We start from the raw sequence: 27,240 nt of genomic DNA on the forward strand, positions 1-27,240 counted from the left end.
AATAGTGCAGCCATTCCCCAGTTGCGAGTTTCAGGGGGTCATCTAGCGCCCCTTTCGTCTTCCCTTGTTGAATATTTCAGTTTCATGTCGAAAACATGCAGAGACTTAAGACAACCAGGACCATCCGTCCCTATTCCTAAACTAAAGTCTCAGGAAAGGACGTTGTGATGGAAGATCCAATGGATGGGTTTGATTCACAGTTGCTCAAAGAGATCGAGGACCATGATAACAATGATAAATTTGACTCGTCTTCTGAAACTGAGATTGACGAGTACATCATGCTGCATTCGACCCATAAGAATCACCTCTTTGGACGCCAGAAGCCTCTTCACTTGGTTCTTGGCGGTGAAAAACGTAGGAATCAACCGTGTTTACATCCATTTTTGGTTTCCTCATCTCCTCGTTCGTAGTTGATTGTGTGTATCTCTTTGTGTTCAGATGCCAGTATCATACTGTGGCGAAACACGCAGATCTCAACACGCTTTTTTGCCGGTGTCACAGTCATATGGTTTCTGTTTGAGTGCATAGGTTATCACTTGCTTACTTTCGTTTGCCACTTTCTTATTCTGTCATTGACAACGGTCTTCCTGTGGTTCAATTTAGCCTCCTACATCAATGTGTGAGTTCCTCTTATTTCGACCCCTTATATTTTCCTCAACACCGCGCCTCATCCTTGTAGTATCTTTATTGGTTTTCTCGACATTTTAGTGGTAATAGGAAAATTACTGCCAGGATCGTGCATAAGGGGATTTCTGTTGTAATTTTAGGGAAGAGTGTAGTTATCAAACTTGTTTCTATTTGATGATGCAGGTCGCCCCCAAAACTCCCCGAGGTAACCCCGCCGGATGAACTGTTTGTGAATTGCCTTCTTTTGCTTAGGAGCATCATCAACCGCGCATTTACATCTTTCCAGGATGTAGCTTCTGGGAAGGATTTGAAGAAGTTTCTTAAGGTACCTTTTCATTCACTCAAAGGCTTTGCAATTTGCAGCACATTAAAATGCAACTTTTCTAACCATGATGTGCAATTTGATTTGCAGGTGATTGCGGTTCTGTGGGTTCTCTCTGTTATAGGAAGCTGGTTCAGTTTTTTGACTTTGTTATACCTATGTAAGCTTCTGTTTAATCTCTTCTAATGCCTTGTTTTCTAAGTAAATCCATGGCATGATTGGGCTTCGTCTCATTGGTATTTTATTTTCCATTGCTTAAGTTCTGATACAGTGTTACATGGTTCGTGTAGTGTTTGTAATGCTAATGACAGCGCCAATGCTGTATGAGAAAAATGAAGATGCTGTGGACATTTATGCTGAGAAGTTGTGGTTTGAAGTGAAGAAGCAGTCTGCTGTCTTGAATGAAAATGTTCTGCAAAAGCTCCCAATCTTTGGTTCCGAGAAGCATCATAAGCAGCATTAAGAATAAGCATATTGCAGTAGTTAGTAGTTTTTCTCTGTTTTAACATTTGTGAGAGGCAAGCTTAGATTTCCTAGGAGTACATGGTACAGAGAAAGTAAACCATTTATCATTTTCAAAACAAAGGAGCAATGTAATGCCATGGCTGGTTTAAACAAAGTGCAAAAAAGAACAGCCTCATATTTGAATAGGTTATTGTACCAGATTGGATTGCTCACAGTGCTATTTTAAAGACACTTCTTTGCTGAATTATAGATATCAAGTTACAAAATCTTTCAAACATACAAGGCTCTTAACAAGTTTAAAGACACTTCTTTGCTGAATTATAGATATCAAGTTACAAAATCTTTCAAACATACAGGGCTCTTAACAAGTTTGACCATCTTACCAACTCATAAAGCTGCATGCAGATTCCAGCAGCTAAGGGTGCTATTATCTAAGATACAATGAAAATCCTTCTTGGTAAGACGGAAGAAAATCAACTAGGCAAAATGTTCTATACTTTTGATTCTCTTGATTCAGCAGGCAAGAAGGCCTCCCACCATCCATATTCATACTTTGGATATGGTGCCACCCAGTTTTCTGGCTTCTCAAACTCTATAGTGGTAGGATTCGAGGCTAATGCTTCTTCTAGGGTGCCAGCTTCATAGCTATCAGATAGAACACGGTCCAACCTTAATTTCATAAACCTGCCGAACCACAAAATGGGAAGCCACATCCATGAGGAGCAAGAGAGATAAGCCCAAGGACACACCACACAAGCACACATAAGAATCTTATCTTTCTAGAGGAATGAAGATGATTTTTAACATACTGCATATGTGATGAACAGATAGGCAACAAAGCTCTTTAGTGAGCATCCCCTTGCACCTCACCAAACAAACAAACAGGAGAAGTGCAAAATTGTCATAAAAAAGGAAATCCCAGTAATTTCCAGGATAAGGAGTGCCAGAGACAAGGTAGGCATGCTCTAGCTAAGTACAAGCCCAGACAGCTCTGTTTTTAAGAGCTTGATTCACGAGTCTTGTTCAATTCACTAGGGGCTTTGAAAATGTGTGAGCGTGGTTGGCATACTAAGCAAGTGAAATTATACTTTTGTCAATTGCTACACATATTATGAATAACAACTCATCATAACACCATAGTTTGTCTTGCAACCAAGAAGGCAGCACGGGGAATATTGTTAGACATACTGAAAAACTGAATAAGATTGTGGCTTGTGCCCACCAAATGATAAACCACAGCATTCAATCCTCCAAGGCCTAAACATTATCATCTATGTCTTGAAGTTTTAGAATAACTCTGGTGAAGGCTCTTCCCTAGGTAGTTATAAAAATTAAAATACAGATATCAAATGCTAAGTATAAGCTAGGAAGCATACACAGAAACAAGGAATTATGAGAACTTGTAGTCCAAACGAGGAAGGGTGGAAGAATGTTCTTACGTCATCCATGTGCCATTAGTTGAAACTAGAGCAACAGCGGGTCTCTTCAGTCTTTTGGTGATGTTAGGGAATTTGTCCAAGAACTTGGGCTCAATCACAAGCCAAAAGTCCTGCTCCTTATTACGCTCTCCATAGTTACGAAGGCGCTCAAACAAGAGCTCCTTGAAGTGCTCCTCTTCATCCAGCATGAATTTTGCGTTGGCAACAACAAAGTAGTACTTGTTGGCTTCTTGCTGAAATGCAACAAGAAAAAGGTAAAGTTTTGGGACTGCTTCATGCCAAAAAAAAAAATTAAATAAAAAATTGCAAATACATTCTCTGAGCATGTATAGGTTCCTGATGCCTTCCAAGTAGGATCCAAAATGGGGGTTTTCTTTATAGGAGGAACTGGGAATTTCCTAGTTGTGTTGCCAATTATACATGCATGATTTATTGGAGTACACAACAACATGGGAGTTTGTAATTTGTAGGACAATGGTGATGAAGTGACAATTTTCACAGTATTGATCAATTGGCATTGTAAAAGAAAAGGAATTACTAGGCATTCTATCAATAAATAACATCTTAATATAACATGTAAATTAGTAGTGGAGTAAGCAGAGGTAGAAGAGAGAAAGAGGAAGAAATTGAAGAACCTTGTCAGGAGGAGTGGGAGAGGAAGTGAGATCGTTGGAATCAACAGCGGCAACGGCAGTCTTAAAGGAGGAGGAAATATTGGTAGTAGTGGAAAGGAGAGAGGGTGGATGTTGCGATCCCTTGATAAAGCCAAACTGTGTGGCTGTGGATTTCCCACTACCATTACCATAATTCACAGTATGATGTATGGAAACCTTGTTCATTGCAGCAACTGATGACCCCACTGCTAGGCTTAACATTTTCTTTCTCCTCCTTCACCTGCTTGTACAACAGTTGTGGTGCTTTGGAAGCAAAACTATGAGAAAAAAGTGGGTAGGCCGAACAAAATAGAAGCCAGTACGTATCAGACAACCTTATCTGGCTTATCTATCTACTATCCCCTTTTCTCAATTTGGTCCCTCAACTATCATCATAATTTTCGATACAACTTCTAAAACATAACGTTTCCAATTGGGTCCCATTTCTATGTTTTTAATGTATCAAGATTATATTTCTTTTAATCAACTCTTACACAGACCATTCTCTTGCATCAAAAGAAGTTGAGGGACTAACATGGCCGCATCAGCCCTTGTGAATGAGAAGGTCGAGACTCCCTGTTCGAACTCGCAACGTGTTGCTAACTTGCAACCAATCCGACAGGGGCCCACTTGGTTTTTTCAAACGAATCAGAAGCCTCTCTCAAGAGTCAAAGAATGGTAAGCGAGGCACATAGCATTAGTATTGACAACTGCCGTCTTCTTCTTCGTCCTCATCGTTGTTATTCCTCAAAAGGATTCCGGCCCATTTCCACCACCAAGGTAAACTAAGAAAAACTGTCTTCCCTTCTTCTTACTATGATGATAATGAACCTAAATGATCCCTGATTAGATGTCGACTTCGATGACGACGGAGTACTATCAGTTCGGGCCTCACAAAATAGACCCAAAACAAGTCTTTTACTCCACCAATCTTTCTTATGCTACGGTCAACCTCCGTCCCGTTCATCTTGGTTTGGACTTCTATATACACCTTAGAGCTTCTGTGTTATTATGACTACTATTTTCACTTAGCTGATAAGTTGTCTATGATCAACGAAAATCTTAATAAAGTGATAACTTCAAACAAATACAAGCTATAGTATTTCATAAGGTTCTAACAGCTAAAATCTTGTGGTATAATATTTGTACATTAACGAGCCAAAATTGCATTCCTGAGTGAGTTTAGTTGATAACTAAACTAATTGTTTCCTTCCCTTTTCTCTGTGGTTTAATGGTAGTTATGAGTCAACCTCAAGAAAGCAAATTTTTGGTTAATTGATTGAGGAGTCAGTTACTAATCTTTTGGGATAATGCACTTTCTCCAAACTTCGCAGATAGGAAATTCTTGCAATTTTTGGTTATCCAATATTTGTAATTTAGGGTGATTGAACCATGAAGTCGGTAACTTTTTTTTTTTTAAAAAATCCTGTTTCTTCTTATGTGTTAATCGATACTCGATTCTTTAGGGTGATGTGCTGATTGCATTTCATTGTAGGATTTATTATGTATCACAAATCTGTACTAGTGGCTTGCTTTTTATCAAGACTAAGATTGCAATCCGATTTTCTTTTGGGATTAATTTATGTTCTTACAATGTATCACCGAGAATCCGTGATAGTGATTTTTCATTTTTCTTGAGTCCAGATAACAATTTTGATGTGGTTTCATTTAAAATCAAGACAGATACAAATGAAGAATTAATCTTTTCCCTTACAAAATTGAAACTTTATCATTCACATGCAATGAAAACTAAGAACTGAAAAAGGAAGACTGGGAACTTCTACAAAGTTCACTTGTTCACTTTCCAAAGAAAAATGGAGTTCTTAGTTGATAGATATAACAAAATTCCTCCCTGGAGGTTAAATTCTTAATTCCACACATTCTCAGTTCTCAACCAAAAGCAACTAGAGTCACTACAAACTGTTAAAGGCAACATGTTCTCTTATGTTCTGCTTTCCTTTAATTTCCTTACTCACATCGTAGTCGGAGAAAAATCATCTTATATCTTTTTTCGCAAGCTACAGCAAGTTGAACATATAGCATAACCAGAAACTGTGTTACTAATCATCCAACTGAACAAGGAAGCTATTAAAAATCCAAATCCACCTACTACTAATGGTTGGAAAAAGTCGCACCAGTAAACAAATAGAGATCCATCAAATGTGCACAATTGCGCATGCTCTATTAGATTTAATTTACTTTTCTGTATTCTTGCTCTACCTACCTATCTTCTCGTTCTTATTTATGTCCCTTTTGCATATGTCTCCAGCATACCTTTAGTACCATTAGGCCCAGAAGATTAAAAGCACTTGCAATTTGCATATGTCTCCAGCATTTATACAATGACATTGTAAGAAAACATGGCATAGCTGATAATATCTCACGTGCTGCAGTCATTTCATGCAAGGTAAAATGCTCTTAAGATTGTTGATCGAGTTTCTTGATGTCTGTATAGTTTGAATCAATATATCATGAATGATAGGCGTAGTTGAGTGTTCTATTTTGTTGCCTTTACATTTTGTACATGTGCTTGTCTGTCCAAGGCGTGAAGTGAAGCGCCTTATTGATCTCAGTGCTGATGAGACCAGTGATTTATGGCTGACGGCAAAGAAGGTTGGCGGGCAGCTTGAGAGTTTTTACATGGCAACATCTCTCACATTTACCATCCAAGTAAGATAGTTCCTAGTAAGCTCACACTATCTCTTATTTTATTTATTTACTTGGTTAGAATGAGTGTATTTGCTTGTTATCAGAGCCACTAGGTAATTAATGCATGCTCTGGATGTTTGAAGGCTAACCAGTTGAAGTTCATTGGTGTTTTAGGATGGGCCGCGGGCGGGACAGAGTGTGCCCCATGTTCATGTTCACATCATCCCAAGAAAAGAGGGTGACTTTGAGAAGAACGATGAGATCTATGATGCAGTAAGTTATAGAATACGTATACCCTACACTGTTTGTGCTTGCTACCTGATCTTTATGCTCCATGCATCAATTGGAGTGTAACAAATGATTGTGTGGGTGTCATTTAGATAGACGAGAGGGAAAAGGAATTAAAGAGGAAGCTGGATTTAGACGAGGAAAGGAGGGACAGAAGCATGGAGGAGATGGCTCAAGAGGCAGATGGATACAGATTGCTTTTCTCATAGATGATATTAAACATACATGCAGCCACAGCAGAGCAAAGAATTGATCATCAGCAGAAGCACTCTCCAGCAATGCACAGTTGACGTCTTCAGCACGCAATTGCAGCAGTTAGAGTTTGTTAAAGAAGTTGGATGTTAGTTATGACAGTTAGAAGATTCAGTTAACTGTTATATAAATCAGTTATTATTGTTAATTATCTTGGTTCATTCGTTTCTACACAAACGTGCCTATAAAAGTAATGTAACAGTGAACAATGATAATATGTTGAATAAGAAGAATATCATTCAGTTCATCATTTTTCTTCTTTCTGCTAATTCTAATAGATGGTGTATCTAAGAGAGATTTGTTGAAAGAAGGAAGTTGGAACATATGTATTTCTTGAAAATACAGTGCATTCAAATACCCAGACAGTCATGTGTACTTTTATGATGTTGTGGTATGGCTGCTAGACTTGAGATGAAATACAGGGAGTTGCTGAGAAGCATGTCTGTTGCTAGTAACTTAGTAGACGATAATATCTTTTGGGTTATGTTTTTTTAAGGTCACAATCAGATGAACAACCAATGGTTGGAGAGAAAATTAGAGTTTTGTTTGTGATACCATGTTAACAAGTATGTGTGTGTGTTTAATTGATTGCTTTTCGGATGAACCTATGGCTATGGAGAGGGCTGCATCTGCAAGACATACAAATGAATGCAAGGCTGCAAGCAGTTAATTCATTTTCAATTTTCATTTTTTTTTGTGTTTTTCAGACAAATATGATAAAATAAAAAAGAGAAAAAACACGGGCCTCTCGAGTGTGGGCTGAAGCCCATGACGTACGGGGACCAAACGGGGCCAACCAAGATGGCAACTTGGCAAGAGAAGAAAGAGCGGGAAAGGGAGAGATAGATAGAGAGAGAGAGAGAGACCAAGAGCAGGGCATTAGCAGATGAGTGTGATTCCTCGTACTAGAAACCACACAGCATAGCACATCACGGCAAGCAATGTTATCCACACTCAAGGTGCTGTGCTGTACCGTACCTCTTCTTCTTCTTCTGTTTTTTTTTTTTTTTTTTCAATTAAAAACTTAAACCCAAGCCCTCATCCTCCTCTTATTTCTCTTTGATTTTACCTTTTTTTTTTTTTTTGCAGCAAATCGTTTTTGTAGTATAGTTTGTTTGTCACGATAAATCACAATTGATTAACGAAAAAGAAAAAAAAAAAAAATCAATTATTTAATCATTGTTAAAATTATACTGAGTGGGTTTTGTTTGATTTGGGTGCACAGCAATACTTTGGGTATGCGAATTTCAGGGCTTACCAGAAGGAGGTGATCGACCAGATTCTGGACAAGAGGGACTGCTTAGCGGTCATGGCCACTGGCAGCGGAAAATCTTTATGGTACCATACCACCAATACCAACCCTACATTTTATACAATAATTTTCAACCTTTTTGCTTTCTCACAATCGTGTGTGTGTGTGTATTTTGGTGTGTGTGGCTAAACTACAGCTACCAGGTTCCTCCTTTGCTTCTTGAAAAGACTGCCATAGTCATAAGCCCCCTTATTTCTTTGATGCAAGATCAGGTACGTCCTTATTTATTTGCATTCCCAATTAATTTTATTTCCGCTATACTTGTATGCATCAATGCATGTCAATTTAGAAATGAAATGCGCTCATTTAATTAGGTTATGAGTTTGAAACAACGCGGAATCAGAGCTGAGTTTCTTGGAAGTGCTCAGACTGATGGTTCCGTCCATACCAAAGCTCAGACTGGTCATTTTCATTTATTGTTCATGACACCTGAAAAGGCTTGCTCCACCCCTCTCAGGTTCTAGCTTCTTCTCCCCCCATCTTTAATTTGCCACATGCATTTACTTTTTATTATCAACTTAGGATGAAAATGCTCTTTTTTTTTTTTTTTTTTTTTTGTAGCTTCTGGTTGAAATTGCTAGAGGCAGGAATTTGTCTCTTTGCTGTTGATGAAGCTCATTGCATCTCAGAGTGGGGCCATGATTTCAGGTCCCGTCCTTAATGCTTTAGTTTTTTTCTTCTATATTTCCCTACTTCTTTTTTGTGCTACGTTGTCCGAAATTTCTTTCTTTTATCTGATGGTTCCATTAGAATTGGAATTAGACTCATAATGCTAGCCAAACATTTTATTTTGATCAATCATGCCACTTCACTCCTTTACTTTTTTTTCTCTATCAGTAATTGCTTTCATTCTCTTACTAGTTCTGAGGAATTCTCTTCTCTGTTTTGGTTTATCAGGGTGGAATACAAGCAGTTAAACAAGTTACGTGGTGTTCTTTTGGAAGTTCCATTTGTTGCATTAACTGCAACTGCTACTGAAAAGTATGTGCCTTGCGTATTTGTGTGAACCGATGTGATCGTGTATTGCTTGTCCTTTCCTGTCTCTAGTATAAGAATGTGTTTGGAGAACGAAAATCTTTATGCTTTCTCACTGACATTCAGTTTTGGATATATCTAAATTTTAGATTTCTATAAATTGATCTTACTCTTAATTGTTACTTTATCTGTATGACATACTTTACTTTCAAGTGTACATCTATGAATCATCTCATTCTGTTGCTAGAGCAAGTCATTTTTGAAGTCTAGACTCAAAATCCAACCCCCTCCAGTCCTCATGTAGCTGCATATACCTCCCACAAAATACAAAGACACATGTGCCAGCAGACATCTTTACATTGTATCCTCTATGGCTTGGTTGGAAAACATGACCTGAACACAGATCAACTGCTCATTTTCTAACAGATTCAGAAGCAGATGCTACTAAGGTTCAATAGGGAACTGAATATTGTTCTTAGTTGTCCACATTAAGTGAGAAGCAGCATACCTTTTTTCCTCACATTTTTCCTTTCATAATTCAGCCAAGAACTGCATCAAGTAAAAATTGTGTATTTCTAAGCCAACAAATGTTCTTGGACATTAATTCTTATATAATTGTTTGCTTCTAGTTAGTTTATAATTGTTTTGTTTCGTAGTTTTATAAGGCACTGAATTTTGTGGTGTTATCTACTTAGGTGTTCTATACTTATTTATTTATTTGCTTTGCTATGTTTTGGGGAGAAGTAGTCTAATGCTGTCTATTCTGCATGCATAATGCCAGGGTTAGAATTGACATCATCAATTCTTTGAAGATGAACAATCCTTATGTTGCTGTTGGCTCATTTGATCGTAAAAATCTCTTCTACGGTGTCAAACATTTCAATCGCAGTCTTCCATTTGTGGATGAGCTTGTGCAAGAAATATCAAAATATGCAAGGAAGGCTGGGTCAACTATTATTTACTGTACAACAATAAAAGATGTTGAGCAGGTTCTTTTTGTTCGTGTTTTTATTACTAATGATTGTATGCCTTTTATTATTTGCTTCTTTGTTTGAAAAGAGGAATTGCATATCCTCAAAACAATTAAGCTTCACCATCCATTGCAATTCAGAAAGAAACACCACCCACAACTGTAATTACAATTGACCAAGCTCTAAAAGCAAAGGACCAAATTTATGTTTGTATAACCACAAAGGATTTATTTCATTTTCATGTAACCATAAAGGGGCTAGGGAGTATCTGTCTGAGGGCTTTTGAGGATTAGTTAAAACTCACAGTACCACCTAAGCTATGGCATTCTTATATTTGATTGCGAGAATATGGTTGTTACTGATATGTGTTGGTGATATACCAAGGAGATGAGATTGAGAAAGGAAAAGGAAGGTTAAATCGATTTTTAGAAATAGATATTAAAGATGCCTGATATGTTCCCGCATCACATGGATTAGAACCTCCTTGTAATGTTATATTATGTACTCATCAGTTTTCTTTTGGAGCAGGAAAGAAGTTGTTTAATCATTTGGGAGTTAAAATTTTCTTTCGGAACAAATTAACTTTCACAGATTGCTTTCTGTATTAATTTTGATCATCACCATATGAAGATGTTGACAAATTTTTATCTGACAGTTTCTCTTCCCATTCTATCCTCTGGATGATTTTTTGTTTTTTTATAAGCATATGTCATTATTATGAATATTTTGACTAACTTCTGTACAATGTTTCGTCTTTGTAATATATTCTCTAGATTCACAAGTCACTACAAGAGGCAGGAATTAAGACCGGAATATATCATGGTCAAATGAGCAGCAAAGCTCGGGAGGAGTCCCACAGGTTTTTACCTCGTGTATTTTAGGAGTGTAGTGGTTTTAGTTTTCTTGCATCTAATTAATCAACGTTTGCGTGTTGCTCTCTCATTTGTCTCCTTGAATTATCTCTTTATTTTATTAACTGATTCTTTTACTTCTATTCAGATCGTTTGTAAGAGATGAACTGCTGGTCATGGTTGCTACTATTGCCTTTGGCATGGGCATTGATAAGCCAAACATAAGGCAGGTGATACATTATGGTTGTCCAAAGAGTATAGAATCTTATTATCAGGAAAGTGGGCGATGTGGGAGAGATGGTATTCCTTCTGTATGTTGGCTATATTATACAAGAGCTGACTTTGCAAAAGCTGACTTCTATTGTGGAGGATTAAGAACAGTACGCAACTTTGTTTCTTCTTTCATGACACTCGTCAAACATTTTCTTTGGCTTGTTAAAATGGTGCTGATGGTTGACCTACTCTGCTAAATTTCTTAAATGATGAAATATTTGAAATTTGCTATGCTCTGCATTTCTTTCCTGCTGCCATTTTCCAGGAAAATCAAAGAAGGGCTGTTATGGAGTCATTGATGGCTGCGCAACACTACTGCTTACTAACAACATGCAGAAGAAAGTTCTTGCTCAATTATTTCGGGGAAAAATTTTCAGCCGAGAAATGTGGTTTGGTTCTTTCTTGAATACATCTAATTGAACTTGTCCTTATTTGGCTTTCAATAACAGACCTTCTTTTATTTACAAAATTACTTCTTGTTGTATCCAATTTTGAGCATGATTAATATGCGTTGCACTTTCAGGAAATTGTGATAACTGTATGGTCTCAAAGAGGGAGCGTGACATGTCTAAGGAATCATTTCTTTTAATGTCTTGCATTCAATCGTGTGAGGGTAACTGGGGCCTCAATATGCCTGTAGATGTTCTTCGTGGATCCCGGGTATGTATTATTTATTGTGAATAGCTCATGATTGCTGGTCATTCTCCATTATAGATACAAACATACATGCATGTATATATATATATACTTGTATTCATTGATGTATGTATAATTGTTACCCCAAAACTTGAAAGTAAGGTATTTAAGGAAATTTTGATATCTCTTTTGATCAAAAACCAAAAGCTGCATGCTTTCAGTAGATATTTTAGAGGGGGAAAGAAGAAATAAAAGTACCTTACCTGTTCTTTTGGTGGGTGGGGTGGAGGAGATTAAAGTTGCTGGCATGTATAAGGAGAATTATTAGCTGTAATGATAAGGCATAGGCAACTAATTTAAACTTTTCTATGAATCTTTTGAATTTTGTTTTTCTATGGCTTCAAGATTTTATCATTTTCTTCACCCTCAATTCTTATGCAGATGCTTCTGCTGTCTCTCTAAATTTACAGGCAAAAAAAATTCTTAATGCTCATTTTGACAAGCTACCATTTCACGGACTTGGGAAAGACTACTCGTCAAATTGGTGGAAATCACTGGCTTACCAATTAATTTCTCATGGTACCTGAAGCAATATATATTTGCGATTGACAATTCAGTTATTATCATTCAGAAATGAGCAATTATCATTTATGGTTGCTTGGTGCAAAGAATTATTGATTGTATTGACATGTTTTATAATGATTGTGACTTGGCATTGACTACTTAGTCACATATATTTACTCAAAATTAGAATTTTCTGTAGCTTAATAGATTCTAGTATCTTTACTGGGAGTTGGAAGAAGCTTCTGAAACGAATGGATATAGAAAGGATACTCCCCATCACTCTGGGTAATGGCCAAAACACCTTTTTATAGCGGGATTCTCTACATTTCATGGCTCCCTTGAAGATTTATAGCAGAGTATTCCTCTGAATGAAGTCTTAGTGTTTATTTCCAATAATGATTGTAGGTAGCCTGTTGCTTACTCACTTGGAGGATTTAGTCAACAATCAAGTAACTTTATGTGGTTGGTAACCAAGAGGAGGAAGACACTGTTGCATGGAAACCAACAAATGATAATAACTTCCTTGTAATTGTTTTTTGGGAAACTCTTAAGAAGAATACGGGAGTAGATTGGTACAAGTTAGCACGTGTCCTTCAAATTCTGGGAACCACTGTATAGCTAACTTGCAATAGGTTGTCAGCACATGATCGACAAGTTAATTAAGGGGGGATGGTTACAACTTGGATGTTCTGCATGCATTTTGATTAAAGAAGATATATTTTTCTCCTGTTCATTCACAAAGGATACTTAGAAAAATTCTGCTGATGATCAATAGCTTCAAATTAGTGAAGGATTGACATTGAGCTTATCTGGGATAAAGCCTATCCACAAAAGAAAATTTCGTAGTTGCAATAAAAAGCTTCAGTTCCAGCTTTCATAACATAGCACCAATTGCAGTATTGAAAATCAATCTTCTTGCCTATCACAAATAATCATTAGTTGTTGACTTCATGTTTGTAGTTATAGTTCATGTCTTTCCATGAAATACATTTTATCTATAAAATTTTATATTGTACTGTCTGTTGATGATTCTTTGAAATAATAAAGTCATAGTTGCCAGTTTTAGCTAATAAGTGTTACTTACAAACAGGTTATCTAGTGGAGACTTTTAGAGATACATATAAATTTGTAAGGTAAATTGTGCGCTTTCATTTTATTGAGTGCAAATTTACATACTTGAAAACTTCCATAGAGTTTCTTTTCTTTATCCTTCTCCCCTGCTATGTCTGTTTGTCATAATTGATCAGCTAAGTACAATTGACTAAAGTCTATATCTTTATGCTTCAGAGTAAGTCCAAAAGGGAAGCAATTTATTCAGTCTGCTAGACCTGATCACCAACCAGCTCTAATATTACCATTGACTGATGAAATGGTTGAGGATGAAGAACAACAATGCACAACAGGCGGGGTTGGAGAGTTGAATAGTATGGCAACTTTAGAATGTGAACAATTGTCAGAGGTTGATATTTTATCTCCATCTCCTTTTCCCTTTTCTTTTATCCTCGTTGTTTATGATATTGTCAGAGGTATATGTTGGTGGAAAGGAATATGGGCTTCTATTGTCAGATGACAGGAGGGATTGGATTTGTTTGGCATGTTTTAAAACTTCATGCACTATTATTGAAGTGCTCTTGGTTCAAAACCCCTGCATGTTGTGTGTTTTCAAGATGAAGCCAATGAGGCAAATTCTCCCTTTCTTCCATGCGCTTCCTTCTAATTTTTTTTTTTTATTTTTTGCAAAGAACTGTTTGTGAATTCTGTTCTACTCGCACTTCATGAATTCAGCTTACAACTGCATCGCTGATCTGCCACCCATGCAGTGAAATATTTTACATTTTTTCACACCCAACTTTTCTATTAATATTTTTTTTTTAGTTACCATATATACTTCTTGGTGAATTCATGCATTTTTTTACGCAGGCTGAAGCACAAATCTTTCACATGCTTTTGGATGAGAGAACCAAGCTTGCTAAAAGCATTGGGACTGCTCCGTAGGTTCATATTTCTTTGAAGGCTATAAATCCCTAAAGAGCTGCTTAGTTAATATGGAATATACCATCTGAGCACCTTTTCTTATTGCTTGCTACAGATACGCTGTATGTGGTGATCAAACAATAAAAAAATTTGCTTTGGTGAGACCATCTACCAAAGCAAGGTTGGCAAACATTGATGGTGTCAACCAGGTGAGTCTTAACAACTGGGACAAAAAAATTCTTCATAATATTTTTTATTTATTTCTTCATTGCACTAGTTATCTATCTCGTAATTTGGCATCCTTGCTTGTGCTTTAATCAGGAAATGTTTTTTCTTGGAATGGAGTTTTAAAGAAATTTTATTTTTCCTAATTTTGATGTTTGTAAAAGCAATCTTACTGCTATCCATTTCAATATGTAAATTAAGAATTTCTGGCTACTGTAGATGTATTATGTGGTGACTGAAATTCTCTGGCTTTTTAATCTTTTCCACACGCATGAAACAGAGATGACTGAACTTATTGTCATATTTACTTGTCTTGATAAGCCACCTCCATATTGCAATCGAGATTCTGATATGTAGATTGGGTGGTTAGTGGCTAGTCTTCCTATTATTGTTGTTGGATGATTTTGAGAAAAAAATATAAAAAAAAAAAGGAAATAAGGCATCTTCTATCATTATCACATTTGATCCTTTGACATTCACTTTGCAACACCTTTCCATTTTCTTCTGCAAAGGAGGGTAAGGGGTGGTGTGAATGGGCATACGTAGTACATACCAAGAGACTAATTTAACGAGTTAAGAAAAGCAGAAAATTTGTGTTTTCAGTCACGGTTTACCATTTTGCTTGTACTTCTCAATGTTAAGCATGGAATGTGGTGATGTTGCAGCATCTTGTTGTGAGACATGGCGATTATCTTCTTCAAGCTATTAGGGATCTGTCACAAGAACTTAACCTTTCCTTGGACGGGGGAGTAAACTTGCAGACTGCTAATACGAGAAAAGCCAATCAAGTACCAAATCACAAGAAATTAACCCCAGCCAAGTTAGATGCTTGGAAAATGTGGCATGAAAATGGTCTACCAATTCAAAAAATCGCGGTATTTCTTGACAAAATTTACATTTATATGTTATAGGCATTTTAGTGCTTTAATCATTTTAATTTTTATTCCCAGAATTTCCCTGGTAGATCAGCTCCTATAAAAGAAGGAACTGTTGTTGAATATCTTCTAGAAGCTGCACACGGAGGACTCCAGATTGAATGGACTAGATTGTGTGGTGAAGTTGGACTTTCACGTGAAAGATTGTCAGAAATTGAGGGTGCAATCTCAAAGGTTGGCTCTAGGGAAAAGTTGAAGCTCATTAAAGATGAATTACCAGAAGATGTAAGTTGATGCGCTAATTTCTCTGATTTTTCTGGCTTAATATTTGTTACCGATCATTGAGTTCAGGATCACTTAAAAAGTATACAACTGAATGAAAACTCACTAATAACATCAGATAAGCTACGCACACATCAAGATCTGTCTGGCAATGCAAAACTGTGGGTTTTCACCTGAAGTGACTCCACCTAGCCACCTTGACACTTTGAAGGCTGATGAATTTGTGGAAAGTGAGTCTGGAATGGTTTCCACTGATACCAGCTGCTTGGACACGGTTCCTGAGGTTGAAATATCAGTCAAGATTATGGCTACTCATTGTTCCTCAGATCATAATGAAGAAACTTCCTCCCTTGTGGTCAGAATTGCACAGGACCAAGATGTTCATCCTATCAATGATGCAAATGTACTTTCCCCAAAGAAACGTCAAAAGGTAGATATACCTGAAGAAAGCTCAACTGCATTGGAAGCTACGGAGAGTTCGATACTGGATTGGCTCAAGAACTATGATGAAGGGGTGAGTTCAGCATGAGCAAACCCATTTAATCCATATCTCTGCACTAACTGATGAAGATCTTTGGATATGTTGTCTTTCATATTTCTTTTACGTGGCAATTTGATGATGCAGATGTGTTGCAGGTTTTCATGAGAGATATTTTGGAGCATTTCAACGGGTCCAAAGAGGAATTGGTGATTGATTTACTAAGTAGCCTTGAAAGCGACTTCGTAATATTTAAGAAGAATGATCTGTATATGCTTTTGTAATGATGAGATAAATCAAGATTGCAGGCACTAATTTGGATGTATTTTCATTTTGTTTAGACTTTTACCATGTAGCTTTTTTATGAGCTTTAAGTTGTCATGAAACATGAATCAGTTAAGAACATCATCAGCAGCTGGGGTGTTGTCTTCAGGCGCAGAGTTCATTTTCCAACTGAGAATTGTTCATTGATTATTGAATCCCACTGAGAGTTGCATTCAATTATCACAACAGAATCCCTTTTCAAGATTGGGAGGGGGGGGGGGGGGGGCAAAAAACTGCAACTTAATCCAATCATTTGCAAGCAAACAAGCTGCAATCTAAATACTTGCTCGATGGGCAATTTCAAGAAATCATTATAAAAAATCTACTCTTTTACCAAGACTAATTACGTAATCGTGGAGAGAGGCAGTTATTTCAAAGAAATTTAGTATCTGATGGTCAGCATCCGAATAGCATGGGCATCGATGCTTTCAGCATTACGAAATGCTGTTCAACAAAAAAAAAAATACAGGATCCAGCACTGCTAATAGAACGAAATTTTTACCAAAAAATGAGAGCTACGACAAATCAGCAAATAGCATTTTCTCAAAAGAAGAATGATGTTAATCCTTTAGCAAGGCGGGAGGGACCAAGATGGTTAGTGGGATAAATTCTCACGAAAGGTTTCGAAAATCCTACTTGGATTCCCATCTTTCAAACCAAAGCAAGAGGTGACTACTTGTGCATGGCATCGTCCAGTTCCAGTTTCATCCCTACACGTTTTTTAATAGAGGCTGTGGCATCCAGAGGTGATTTCTGTTTAAGTTGTAACTCCTTGAATCTCTCAACATCAAAATTAAGCTTCTTGAACAACTTCCTTTGCCTTGAGAGAAACAGCCTCTTCATTAGGTCTTGGTAACTTGGATCTCTTGCAGTGATCAGGAAGTAGGCATAACCTATGACTATGCTAGAGGTTGTGGCGAAAAATGCAATAGGTTCCATCACATCCCATGAAAATTCCCAAAATGTTAGCCGGAAAAACAGCCCAACCAGCAATAAAGCTAAACACAATCCACTATAGAGGATCCGGCGAACCTCCTTATGTGCCTGTACATCAATTTCTTCTTTCTTCTCCTGAAGCATCTTTAGCTCATCTCTTGCAGGGTCGTCTTCAGGAGTTAAAGCGAGCGGCACTGCTCTTCTTATCAGATCTACCACCTGCAACATAAGAAGACTATCAAGGCAAAACCAATTTGTAGTCAGGACGACTAATATCCAAGGCATAGGGCAAAAAAAAAAAAAAAAACTTTAAATCCCTTGCCTTGTACAAAGGAAATTCATGTACTTTCTACATCTGTACCAACATTATTGTATATATAAACAAGTGAAATCCCAAAACCAAGGATCATCCTGCTTCTGCCTGATACAAGTTGGAGCCCAATAACCACAAGCCATACTGTCTTTAGATGTCAAGTATAGTGTTCCTCTGAAAGCTCAAAGCATAGATAGCCCAACCAAAACGAGAACTAGAAAACGAGTTCTGCACACAGGGCTCTGATAACGTACCAAGACACAAGCAAAAGCAACTTCTGACAAATATCAGCAGGCAAGCTCACTGCCAAATGCACAAATGGATAGTGGCTAAATAAAATCTAAACGTTTATCATTCATTTGACTTCCTTTGCTGCACCTTATACACAGAAAAACTGTAAAGGGTGAAGGGTGTTTTCACAGCAGATTTCTAACTGCCCCGATTGTCATTCCAATAAGCAAAGAAAGAAGTAAATATGCTTCTCAGTATACCCCAACCGCTGCAAATACTATAGTAGTAGTAATAGAGAAATGGAAATTTTGAAAGAGATGCTGAATAAAAGTAGAGAATTTAAGAAGTGTAAGCTCAAACAGCGGAGAAAAAAAACTATATTGTAAATGGAAAGGGAAGATTTGATGAATGTGTACCCAGCCCCAACAAGCTAGCTAAAATAGGAATGGCGGGAACATTTATGAGTTGAGGAAGATTCTAATAGCAGCAGCTCATTGTGAAATAATCATAAATGGAAGGAGAAATAGATTGAATGTAAACACAGTCAATACTGAAATTTTAAGGGCATATTCTTTTAAATATCACTAAAAGATTACTCTGGTCTTTGCTTGGTGGGAGGGAGGGACTGACTAAATACAGAACGCAGATAGAGAGAAGCAAGCAATATGACAAGCTGGAAGTTGAAAACCCTGTCAGTAACAGGGAAGAAGGGATGTGAAATTAATGATGGGAATTGCAAAATCAGAAGAATAAAAACAGTGAAAAGAAAAGGAGAGAGAGAAAGAGAGGGGAAGGAGGAGGAGGAGGAGAGGAGATGCGGTGTATGTCTCAGTCTGCCCCCACCATCCACCCGATGGTGAAGTAGCAAAGCAATTGATTGGATTATGGAAACATACATATGATAATAAGTTAAAAACAAGATTGACAATTAAGAACATGCATCGTAAGTAGAAGGGAAGAAAGGTGCAAATAAAGCAAAGCAAGAAAGATGGAAAAGGAGGGCAGGGGTAGCTACCTACCTTATCAGGATGAAGATAGACTTGGTCGCGGAAGAGAAGGACGACCCCAGCATCATCAAGGACATGGGCAAAAGTAACGGCCTCATCGTGAGATCTGGCAATACCGATGCTCTGGCAGGCTTCGAGGAGGTCTGAGAAAGGGATAATTTCCCTGGATTCCATGCCAAGCTTCATTTTGAGAGCCTCCACATTCACCAGTCTCATCAGCCTCTTCGCCTCCGAACTTGTTATCAATATATTTTTATCATTCTTATTATTATTGAAGGAGGGAGAAGAAGATTCAGCATCAGCATCAATAGCGGAAGAAAAACAAAAGGATGTGATTTTGCAGAATGGAGTTGAAGCATCAGCAGCAGCTCCTCCTCCTCTACCAGAATAATAATAATAAGAATAGGCAGAGGAAGCAATAGTCCTGGTGGTGGTGCATCGCGGTGGTGTTGAGAGGGATTGAGTGTTGGCGGCTAACAGAGTGCGCTTCAAAACCCCAGACGCAGAGGAGGACCATAATCTGCTCCACATTGTTTCCTTTTTCCTTCAGCTTTACCTTTAGCCTTTTTATATAATCCAGTGTAGCAACATGGAAAAAGTTGGTTGATGGGAAAGAAGAAAGGAATTAAGGCCGAAAGGGGAAAAGGGGAAAGGGGGAAGGAAGGAAGGAAGGAAGGAAGGAGAAGGCAATTGGAGAAGTCTAAGTGATTATAGTATGGAGGGACGAGACGGCGATCGGAGGCAGGGGAAAATTCAATGCAAGCGAGGCGAGAAAAAAAGAAACGATAAGATAAAATCCGACAAACATAGGTGCGGTGTGGCATGCCAGTGACGAGGCGCAGGACAAAAATTGCATTTGCATAGGATTATGCTCCGGTTTTAATTAGCTTACACGTTCATAACTCGTCAAAAAGGGGTAGTAGCTTAAATTGACCACTTCCAAGGCCAAAACTACCCATACGGACACGGTGGCGAGGCCTTCCAAGTTTGACCTCCCCCACTATTATTCCTATCCTCAATCCATCCTTTTGGATCCATCATCTTCCATTTTTGAGCATCCACTGTTAGACCAGACTCTTTCTCTTCCTGCTTCCAATCGTGAATCCTATCATTATTACAAATACAATAATACTATCTATTTGATTATAATGTGATTGGAAAACAGCAACATGGAGGACTGACTTCTCAGCCCAGATCAGTAGCACGATATGGAGTAATTTCATGAAGGATTGTTATGCATACAACAATTGATTGTTTACACAGACCTCAAACCTTCCACAAGTCTGGGCATAGAGAGCTACCCAGAATTAGCACGTATACATGTTCACCATCTTAGCACAAGCTAAAGGGCTGGGGTCGGGTCACTGACTATGTCTAGCTTTAGACAGGGTTTTCACCAAACCTTTCACTATCTTCCAAGACCAAAACACATTCATCATCGCCAAAGTACATGGTATCACAAGGATGCTATAGAAACCCGATGGAAATATTTGGCTGAGCTGAAACAAAGAATTATGCAAGATGACGGAAAGAGAGACAAGCACAAATTAAAGTAAATGTAACCTAAAAATCCATACAACAGTAACTGAGATAATTGCATGATCCTGAATTTCCACAGTTTCCTTGACGGCAAATCACAGCATTACTTACAGCCGCCGAAAAACTTACAGAGTGAAAGCAAATATGATGTGTATTCTGATGCCATGCCATTTCCAAACCTTGAGTGAAACTGAGAGAATGATGAAATCAATTTTATCTTTCATTTACGTTTTGCAGCAGTTAAATACACACATTTGTTTTGAAATCCTAAACTATAGAGCAGTTCAAAACTGCTTCCTAGCTTTAAGGGCTGTTGCAATCTGTACAACTTATTTAAATAATTCAAAACAGAGAAATTACGGGCTGTTACAATCTGTTCCAATCTATTGAGTTGTGATATGCCCCCTCAAGATTGAGCTTGAGATAGAAGTCCAATCTTGGATGTGATATCTAGAAAACGGATACGATGAAGAGGCTTGATGAGTGCATCAGCAAGTTGATCTGTTGGGGATACATGTGCATCACGAAGGACACCGTTTTGTACTTGGTCCCTGATGAAGTGATAATCGATGGCAACATGTTTCATTTTGGAGTGAAACACGGGATTGAAGCAGAGTTAGGTAGCTCCAACATTGTCACGGTATAAGACTGGACAACACGGAAGTTGAACATCTAGATCAGTCAGAAGATAGCAAAGCCAATTGAGCTCAGCTGCTGCATTCGCTACTGCCCTGTATTCCGCTTCAGTTGAAGATTTTGCAATAGTTTTCTGCTTCTTAGAAATCCATGAAATGGGATTGCGACCAAGATATATGGCATAAGCACTAGTAGATGAGAAATCATCTTTGTCACCTGCCCAATCTGCGTCTGAATAGGCATGTAGATTTAATAGGGACTGCGATGTATTTGGAGGCCATCATTAATAGTTCCACATAGATAGCGTAAGAGGCGTTTAACAAAGCTCCAATGATCAGTTGTAGGAGTGTGCATGTACTAAGAGAGCTTGTTAACCGCAAATGCAAGATCTGGCCTTGTAATCAAGAGATATTGAAGGCTGCCAACAATTGTTCTGTACTCAGAGGGATCAGGCAAGGCAATGCCTGATTTTAACAAAGGTGGACTAGTTGGAATAGGAGTGAACACAGGTTTGGCATCTGCCATATGAGTTTGAGCTAGAATATCCAAAATGTAACGCCTTTGAGATAATAAAATTCTGTACTGATTTTGAACGACCTCCACGCCTAAAAAATAAGATAGATGTCCAAGATCCTTAATGGAAAATCGATGAGCAAGAACAACCACAAAGGAGTCGATTATAGTAGTGTTGTCACCAATAATTATTAAGTCATCCATATAGACAAGGATATACATTTTCTGTCCAGCAATATTGAGAACAAATAATGATGTATCCATATGAGAATTTCTGAAACCTGACTGAAGAAGAAAAGTGTGAAGTTCATGATACCATGCTCTAGGTGCTTGTTTAAGGCTATAGATTGCCTTTTGAAGTTTACAGACATAGGATGGACGATCTTGATCAACAAAACCTTGTGGTTGTTACATGTGGGCAGTCTCGAAGAGATGGCCTTGTAGAAAGGTGTTGTTGACATCAAGTTGGCGTAAAGTCCAACCCTGAGATACAACAAGGCTGAGGACCACACACATTATTGTTGGTTTTACAACAAGGCTGAAGGTGTCAAGATAGTCAACACCCGGTCTCTAGTGAAATCCCTTTGGAACCAAACGTGCTTTGAACCTGTCAATAGAACCATCAGTGTTACATTTAATCTGAAATATCCATTTATATCCAAGTATATTCTGTGTAGAATAAGGTGGAACAAGCTCACACATTCCACTTCTCACCAAGGCATCACATTCATCAGACATGGCTTGACGCCACCTAGGATCTAAAAGAGCTTTAGTCACAGTGGTTAGTTCAAAATCATTAGATGTGGAGAGTCGGGTATAAAGATTCAGCTTAGTTATAGGTTTATGAATGTTATTCTTAGCTTGGGTGATCATGGAATGAATAGGAAGGGTAGGAGTTTCGGGTGGGGGATGGAGTGGTGAGGCTGTATCGGCTGAGGATGTTATAGAAGGGGAGGTTGTGTGGGTGGCGATGGTGGATGGAAGTTGTATTGGATTGTATATTGGAGTTACACTTTGAGGTTGCTGAGGATTGAAGACTTTAGATGGCATAGTGAGTGGCAGTTGTAAAGTGGGTGAAATAACTGTAATTGGTGCAGGAATCCAAATGGTGATGGGATTGGAAAGTGGAGTAGAGGTTGAACCCGATAGTGAAGAGAAGGGAAACTGAGACTCAACAAATTTGACATGTCTTAAGACATATATTTTGGAGGTGGAAGGATCAAGGTAGTAGTAAACACTTTGAGTGGGAGAATACCCAAGGAAAACACATGGTTTGGACCATGATTTAAGTTTGTGTGAAGAGTAAGGGCGGAGCCAAGGGTAGTATAAACAACTGAAGACCCATAACTTGGAGTAGTTTGGGGCTGTTAGAAATATTTTTTGGTAGGGTGAGGACATGTTTAAAGTGGGAGTGGGCCTTCTATTGATGAGATAGATGGCTGTGGTAAAGCCATAAGTCTAGTAGGAATGAGGAAAGAAGCATGTGTGAGTAGGGCTAGACTAGTTTCAACTATGCGAAGGTGCCATCTTTCAGAGTAACCATTGTGTTCGGGTGTGTGAGGGGAAGTTGTGAGATGCAAGATACCATTGGTGGAAAGAAAATTAGCTAGAGAGATATACTCGCTACCATTGTCAGAGCAGAGGGTTTTAATGGTGGGATTAAAATGTTTTTTGACAATGGCTTTGAATCTTATGAAAACTTCTTTGACATCAGATTTGTTTTTGAGTGGGTAAAACCATATATATTTAGTGAAATGATCAATAAATATAACATAATATTTAAAGCCATTATGGGAGAAAATTGGTGAGGTTCACACATCAGAGAATATAATTTCAAGCGGGTTAGTGGAGACAATTGTAGAGTTGGAGAAGGGCAGCTTGTGGCTTTTATTGCAAAGACAAGCATTACATTGATAATTGGAAGATAAGCCTAAATGATTGCTAGAAACAATATGTTTGAGAATTGAAAAAGCTGGATGGCCTAGACAATGATGCCAGTCGAAGGACGTGGGCTTTATTGTGGAGAAGACAAGTAAATGAGAGGAAAAAGGCCACTCATAAACACCATCTTTAGCTTGTCCCTGTACTAGTGTTGTCCTGGTATGAAGTTCCTTAACAAGAAAAGTGGATGGTAAGAATTCTATGGAAACACTGTTAGAAGTGCAGAATTGTGAAATAGAGATTAGGTTCTTTTCCATAGACGGAACACAGAGAACATCGCTTAATGTAAATGCTTGGAAATGAGTTTTGAGAGAGGTAGAACCAGTGTGAGTGATGAGAAGAGTGGATCCATCTTTGATTATGATGTCATCAGTACCACTATATAGAGCATGCAAGGAGAGATTGTTTAGATCTGAGGTGACATGGTGTGATGCACCACTGTCCAAAAGCCAGGATGACGTGGTGAAGAGATGGGTGGTAAGGTGAGCTTGTGGTTGCCATGGTGTTCCTTGTCGGGGAGAACTGTATATGGGTAAGGATGAACTGGTATAAGGTGAAATGAAGGACATCGGTTAGTAGTATGACCCTGAATCCTGCAAATTTGATAGTGACTAAGGTATGGTTTGAGAGGAGGACGAGAGGCCTGTGATGAAATGGGTCTTGTAATGGGTACATTAGGTGAGCAGTTAAAAGAGTTGTGGGATGGGCGTCAATAATTTGTGGTATTGCCACGGGGTAGAGAAGGACACCAATTTTTTGTGTTGATTTGATGTATGAGATTAGTAGTAGCTGGAAAATGGTGTGGCTCAGATGGGAGATTTTGAAGGGAGGCCTCAAAATTGAGAAGTTTTTCATGAAGTTCTTCAAATGTGAAAGAGGTATCTCTGGCTTGGACATCACAAACTAATTCTTTGTAATTATTGTCAAGACTATCAAGTATTTTGTCCTTGATTTTTCTTCATCAAGGGAGGCACCAAAAAGAGCAAGATCACCTGCTCATGTTTTAATAGTTTGCATAAACTCAGTGATGTTAAGGGAGCTTTTGATGGCGTTTTTTAGTTGGTTTTTAATTTATTTGATGTGGCCACAAGAGGGTTTAACATAGGTGTTTAATAGATTTGTCCAGGCTTGTCTAGAGGTGGTGGCTTCAGTTATGAAAGATATAATAATGGGTGAAATGGAGCCAATAACAGCATTGAGAATCAGTTGATCCTGTTGGATCCATAAAGTGTAATTGGGATTGAAAAAGGTGGTACTGACTTGAGTCAAGGTAGCTGGCGGGCATGGTTTGGAGCCATCAATATAGCTAATAAGATCATAGCCAATGAATAAGGTTTGGAACTGAAGTTTCTAAGAGAGGTAATTGGTAGAGGTGAGTTTAAGAGGGGCTTGAGTAGTAACATTGATTCTGACGAGAGTTTAGTGTGATTCATTGGTGTTGAAAATGGTTGCAAGATTAAACTCTGATGCCATGAGTGTTTAATGAACAGAAGGGAAAAAATAAAATAAAAAAATGGATCGGTTTAGGGCTTTGATACCATGAGAGAATGAAGAAATCAATTCTATCTTTCATTTACATTTTACAGTAGTTAAATCACATACATGATAACAAACATTTGTTTTGAAATCCTAAACTATAGAGCAGTTCAAAACTGCTTTCTAGCTTTAAGGGTTGTTGCAATCTGTACAACTTATTTGAATAATTCAAAATAGAGAAACTATAGGTTATTACAATCTGTTGCAATCCATTGAGTTGTGATAGAAATAGGTCAAAAAAACATGCTATTTATATAGTTGTTGGATATTTAAACTCATTTTGGTAAGGGCCAAACCGAGACGCATCACTCACGACCTTGTCAAAATGCATAAACATGTGAGTGAAGAAGATTACAAAAAAGAAAGAAAGAAAGAGAAGAAACCTCACAACTTGACCACATCAACAATTGTTGTCACCTTATTGAGTCACATTAAAGAACAGTGAAAGTAAACCAAATACGATGCATGATAGTTGTCATTACCAAATTTTTGACCTTTTTATTTTAATTATTTTATTTTCTAAAAAATGATGAAAAACAAGTAAAAATAAAATAAATGAAGAATGAATTAAAATTTGAGTTAAGGGCAATATAATTGAAAGTTTAAAGATTTAATTAAACTCTTGATTAGTTTAATTAATTAAATCAAGGGTTTAATTGGTGAATTGATATAATTAAAATTTTGATTATTTTAATTAATAAAATCAAGAGTTTAATTGAAGAATTAATGAGTTTGAGGACTTAATTAAACTTTGATTTAATTAATTAAAGAAATCAGGGGTGTAATTGAAGAAATACCAAAGTTTGGAGCTAATTCAAGGAAAATTGCTAGAAAATTAAAGTCCAAGGACCAAATTGAATAGTTTAAAAACTCAGGACTGTTGTGTAAATGACGCTATAACTCAAGGATTCATTTGAATTTAATCCAAGGGCACAATTATAGATCAATTATTTCCGATTAGGATCCCAATTGTTAAGTTTAAATTGTTTAGGGACCAAATTGAAAAACAATCATGCCCAAGGACACAATGGCGTTGTTTGGAAGCATTTTCATCGTCTCCTACGTTTGTGTGGATGAAGCCGGTTCAACAGGGAAATCTTTTGCAACAAATCCAATCATGGACCACATCTCTTGCCCATGATCTCGTTCGTGGATTCCATAACAGTCTTGCAAAGGCAGGACTGGTTGAGGGGCAAGCTTCTCTATAAAAGGGGTGGAAACAGAGATGAAAAATGGGAGGGAAGCAGGAGGAGCCCAAAAACAGGAGACACACAGAAAAACACAGGGGAAAAACAAAGAGATCACAGAGAACGAACGAAATAGAGGTGGGGGAAGTTTTTTTTAGCCACCACACCTACATATATCATCGTCTTCATTTGTCTCTCAATAACCATAAACGAAAAAAAAAAAAAAAAACCAGAGCAACACAGACCGAAAACCAATAAAACGCAAACCACGAACAGAGCAAAAAACCAGACCCAATTTTGAAAGGAGAAGCCAACACTGTACTCTTTTCTTCATCATAAGGACTAAGGGGGCAGGGACAGGTAAAAAACACAGGAACGAAACAGGAGACACACGGACAAAGAAGGAGGGTCAGAGAGAAAAACAGAGAAGAAACACCCAGAACACATAACAAGAAAAACTAAAGAAAAAGGCTAGCGTACCCCAACTTCGCCTTTGTCTTCAGAGAGCAAACACATACAAAAAAAATTAGAGGACCGAAACTAGTAAAGGAAAGCAGAAGGAGAAGCATATGAGAGTAGTGTCGACCAGCTAGAGCTTCGTCATCGTCTCCATCACCTTGCAAACCAGGTAAGCGTCTTCTTAAGTTGCATTTACACTATGCAAGTGAATTTTAATTCACTTGCACAGTGTAGTAACATGTGTGCGCTAGCGCACACGTGTTGCTTAGCCCAACTGGGCCACTGGCTAGGTAGTCCTTGAATAAAATCCATTATGATGCCAATAAAAGGAGTTGTGGCTACGGGTAGGGGTTATAAGAGTCAAGAGGACTTTACATTTTTTAGCTTTGTTTTGTTGACAAACTGAGCATTCTCGAACACATTGTCTTATTAGTTTCTATAGCTTCCTCCAATAGAACACATGTCCTAACTTTTTCGTGGTCACAATGGCTTTTGAATGCCCACCAG

At 37.9% G+C, this 27,240-nt stretch overlaps 5 protein-coding genes across 7 annotated transcripts; 3 read left to right on the forward strand and 2 right to left on the reverse strand.

Annotated features, from left to right (window-relative positions):
* The first annotated feature begins 167 nt into the window (after positions 1–167).
* LOC118054069 (reticulon-like protein B5) lies at positions 168–1,412 on the forward strand. Its single transcript, XM_035065514.2, has 5 exons — positions 168–354; positions 439–619; positions 811–952; positions 1,040–1,109; positions 1,240–1,412. Exons 1-5 carry the CDS (start codon positions 168–170, stop codon positions 1,410–1,412), a joined length of 753 nt encoding a protein of 250 aa, XP_034921405.1.
* A 297-nt stretch (positions 1,413–1,709) lies between these two features.
* LOC118054056 (protein YCF54, chloroplastic) lies at positions 1,710–3,833 on the reverse strand. The gene is made up of 3 exons (XM_035065499.2): positions 3,489–3,833; positions 2,854–3,086; positions 1,710–2,098 (listed from the first exon to the last, which is right to left on the reverse strand). Exons 1-3 carry the CDS (start codon positions 3,726–3,728, stop codon positions 1,906–1,908), a joined length of 666 nt encoding a protein of 221 aa, XP_034921390.1. The 5' UTR covers positions 3,729–3,833; the 3' UTR covers positions 1,710–1,905.
* Positions 3,834–4,151: 318 nt separating this feature from the next.
* On the forward strand, positions 4,152–7,252 carry LOC118054059 (bifunctional bis(5'-adenosyl)-triphosphatase/adenylylsulfatase FHIT). Of its 2 annotated transcripts, XM_035065501.2 has the most exons (5): positions 4,152–4,286; positions 4,357–4,479; positions 6,030–6,176; positions 6,330–6,428; positions 6,536–7,252. In XM_035065501.2, exons 1-5 carry the CDS (start codon positions 4,182–4,184, stop codon positions 6,650–6,652), a joined length of 591 nt encoding a protein of 196 aa, XP_034921392.1. In that variant the 5' UTR covers positions 4,152–4,181; the 3' UTR covers positions 6,653–7,252. The 2 variants fall into 2 exon arrangements, with proteins under 2 accessions (XP_034921392.1, XP_034921394.1); XM_035065503.2 differs by having other exon boundaries at positions 4,199–4,467; positions 6,000–6,176.
* Positions 7,253–7,496: 244 nt separating this feature from the next.
* LOC118054058 (uncharacterized) lies at positions 7,497–16,595 on the forward strand. Of its 2 annotated transcripts, none has more exons than XM_073403952.1 (20): positions 7,497–7,654; positions 7,921–8,033; positions 8,144–8,219; positions 8,322–8,464; positions 8,569–8,655; positions 8,905–8,988; positions 9,764–9,971; positions 10,727–10,812; positions 10,953–11,184; positions 11,343–11,466; positions 11,601–11,737; positions 12,184–12,292; positions 13,368–13,410; positions 13,565–13,736; positions 14,198–14,268; positions 14,367–14,460; positions 15,142–15,351; positions 15,427–15,636; positions 15,752–16,147; positions 16,259–16,595. In XM_073403952.1, exons 1-20 carry the CDS (start codon positions 7,637–7,639, stop codon positions 16,277–16,279), a joined length of 2,634 nt encoding a protein of 877 aa, XP_073260053.1. In that variant the 5' UTR covers positions 7,497–7,636; the 3' UTR covers positions 16,280–16,595. The 2 variants fall into 2 exon arrangements, with proteins under 2 accessions (XP_073260053.1, XP_034921391.1); XM_035065500.2 differs by having other exon boundaries at positions 16,270–16,595.
* A 152-nt stretch (positions 16,596–16,747) lies between these two features.
* On the reverse strand, positions 16,748–20,753 carry LOC118054060 (calcium uniporter protein 6, mitochondrial). The gene is made up of 2 exons (XM_035065504.2): positions 18,935–20,753; positions 16,748–17,590 (listed from the first exon to the last, which is right to left on the reverse strand). Exons 1-2 carry the CDS (start codon positions 19,451–19,453, stop codon positions 17,108–17,110), a joined length of 1,002 nt encoding a protein of 333 aa, XP_034921395.1. The 5' UTR covers positions 19,454–20,753; the 3' UTR covers positions 16,748–17,107.
* Between the last annotated feature and the right edge of the window lie 6,487 nt (positions 20,754–27,240).

The sequence above is a fragment of the Populus alba genome, chromosome 13 (genome assembly GCF_005239225.2).
Source record: "Populus alba chromosome 13, ASM523922v2, whole genome shotgun sequence".
NCBI classification, from domain to species: Eukaryota; Viridiplantae; Streptophyta; class Magnoliopsida; order Malpighiales; family Salicaceae; genus Populus; species Populus alba.

Bases quoted from the DNA above. Each gene is read 5' to 3' on its own strand.
- LOC118054069 (XM_035065514.2), top strand. From the start codon at position 168: ATGGAAGATCCAATGGATGGGTTTGATTCACAGTTGCTCAAAGAGATC. The intron at 355-438 runs GTAGGAATCAAC...CTTTGTGTTCAG, and splicing joins GGTTCTTGGCGGTGAAAAAC to ATGCCAGTATCATACTGTGG. The intron at 953-1,039 runs GTACCTTTTCAT...TTTGATTTGCAG, and splicing joins ATTTGAAGAAGTTTCTTAAG to GTGATTGCGGTTCTGTGGGT.
- LOC118054056 (XM_035065499.2), bottom strand. From the start codon at position 3,728: ATGTTAAGCCTAGCAGTGGGGTCATCAGTTGCTGCAATGAACAAGGTT. The intron at 3,087-3,488 runs GTTCTTCAATTT...GTTGCATTTCAG, and splicing joins CTCCCACTCCTCCTGACAAG to CAAGAAGCCAACAAGTACTA. The intron at 2,099-2,853 runs GTAAGAACATTC...GTGGTTCGGCAG, and splicing joins ACTAATGGCACATGGATGAC to GTTTATGAAATTAAGGTTGG.
- LOC118054059 (XM_035065501.2), top strand. From the start codon at position 4,182: ATGGTAAGCGAGGCACATAGCATTAGTATTGACAACTGCCGTCTTCTT. The intron at 4,480-6,029 runs TTGGACTTCTAT...TTACATTTTGTA, and splicing joins TCCGTCCCGTTCATCTTGGT to CATGTGCTTGTCTGTCCAAG. The intron at 6,429-6,535 runs GTAAGTTATAGA...GGTGTCATTTAG, and splicing joins ACGATGAGATCTATGATGCA to ATAGACGAGAGGGAAAAGGA.
- LOC118054058 (XM_035065500.2), top strand. The intron at 10,813-10,952 runs GTTTTTACCTCG...ACTTCTATTCAG, and splicing joins GCTCGGGAGGAGTCCCACAG to ATCGTTTGTAAGAGATGAAC. The intron at 11,467-11,600 runs GTTTGGTTCTTT...TTGCACTTTCAG, and splicing joins ATTTTCAGCCGAGAAATGTG to GAAATTGTGATAACTGTATG.
- LOC118054060 (XM_035065504.2), bottom strand. From the start codon at position 19,453: ATGTGGAGCAGATTATGGTCCTCCTCTGCGTCTGGGGTTTTGAAGCGC. The intron at 17,591-18,934 runs GTAGGTAGCTAC...CTTATGTTGCAG, and splicing joins TCTATCTTCATCCTGATAAG to GTGGTAGATCTGATAAGAAG.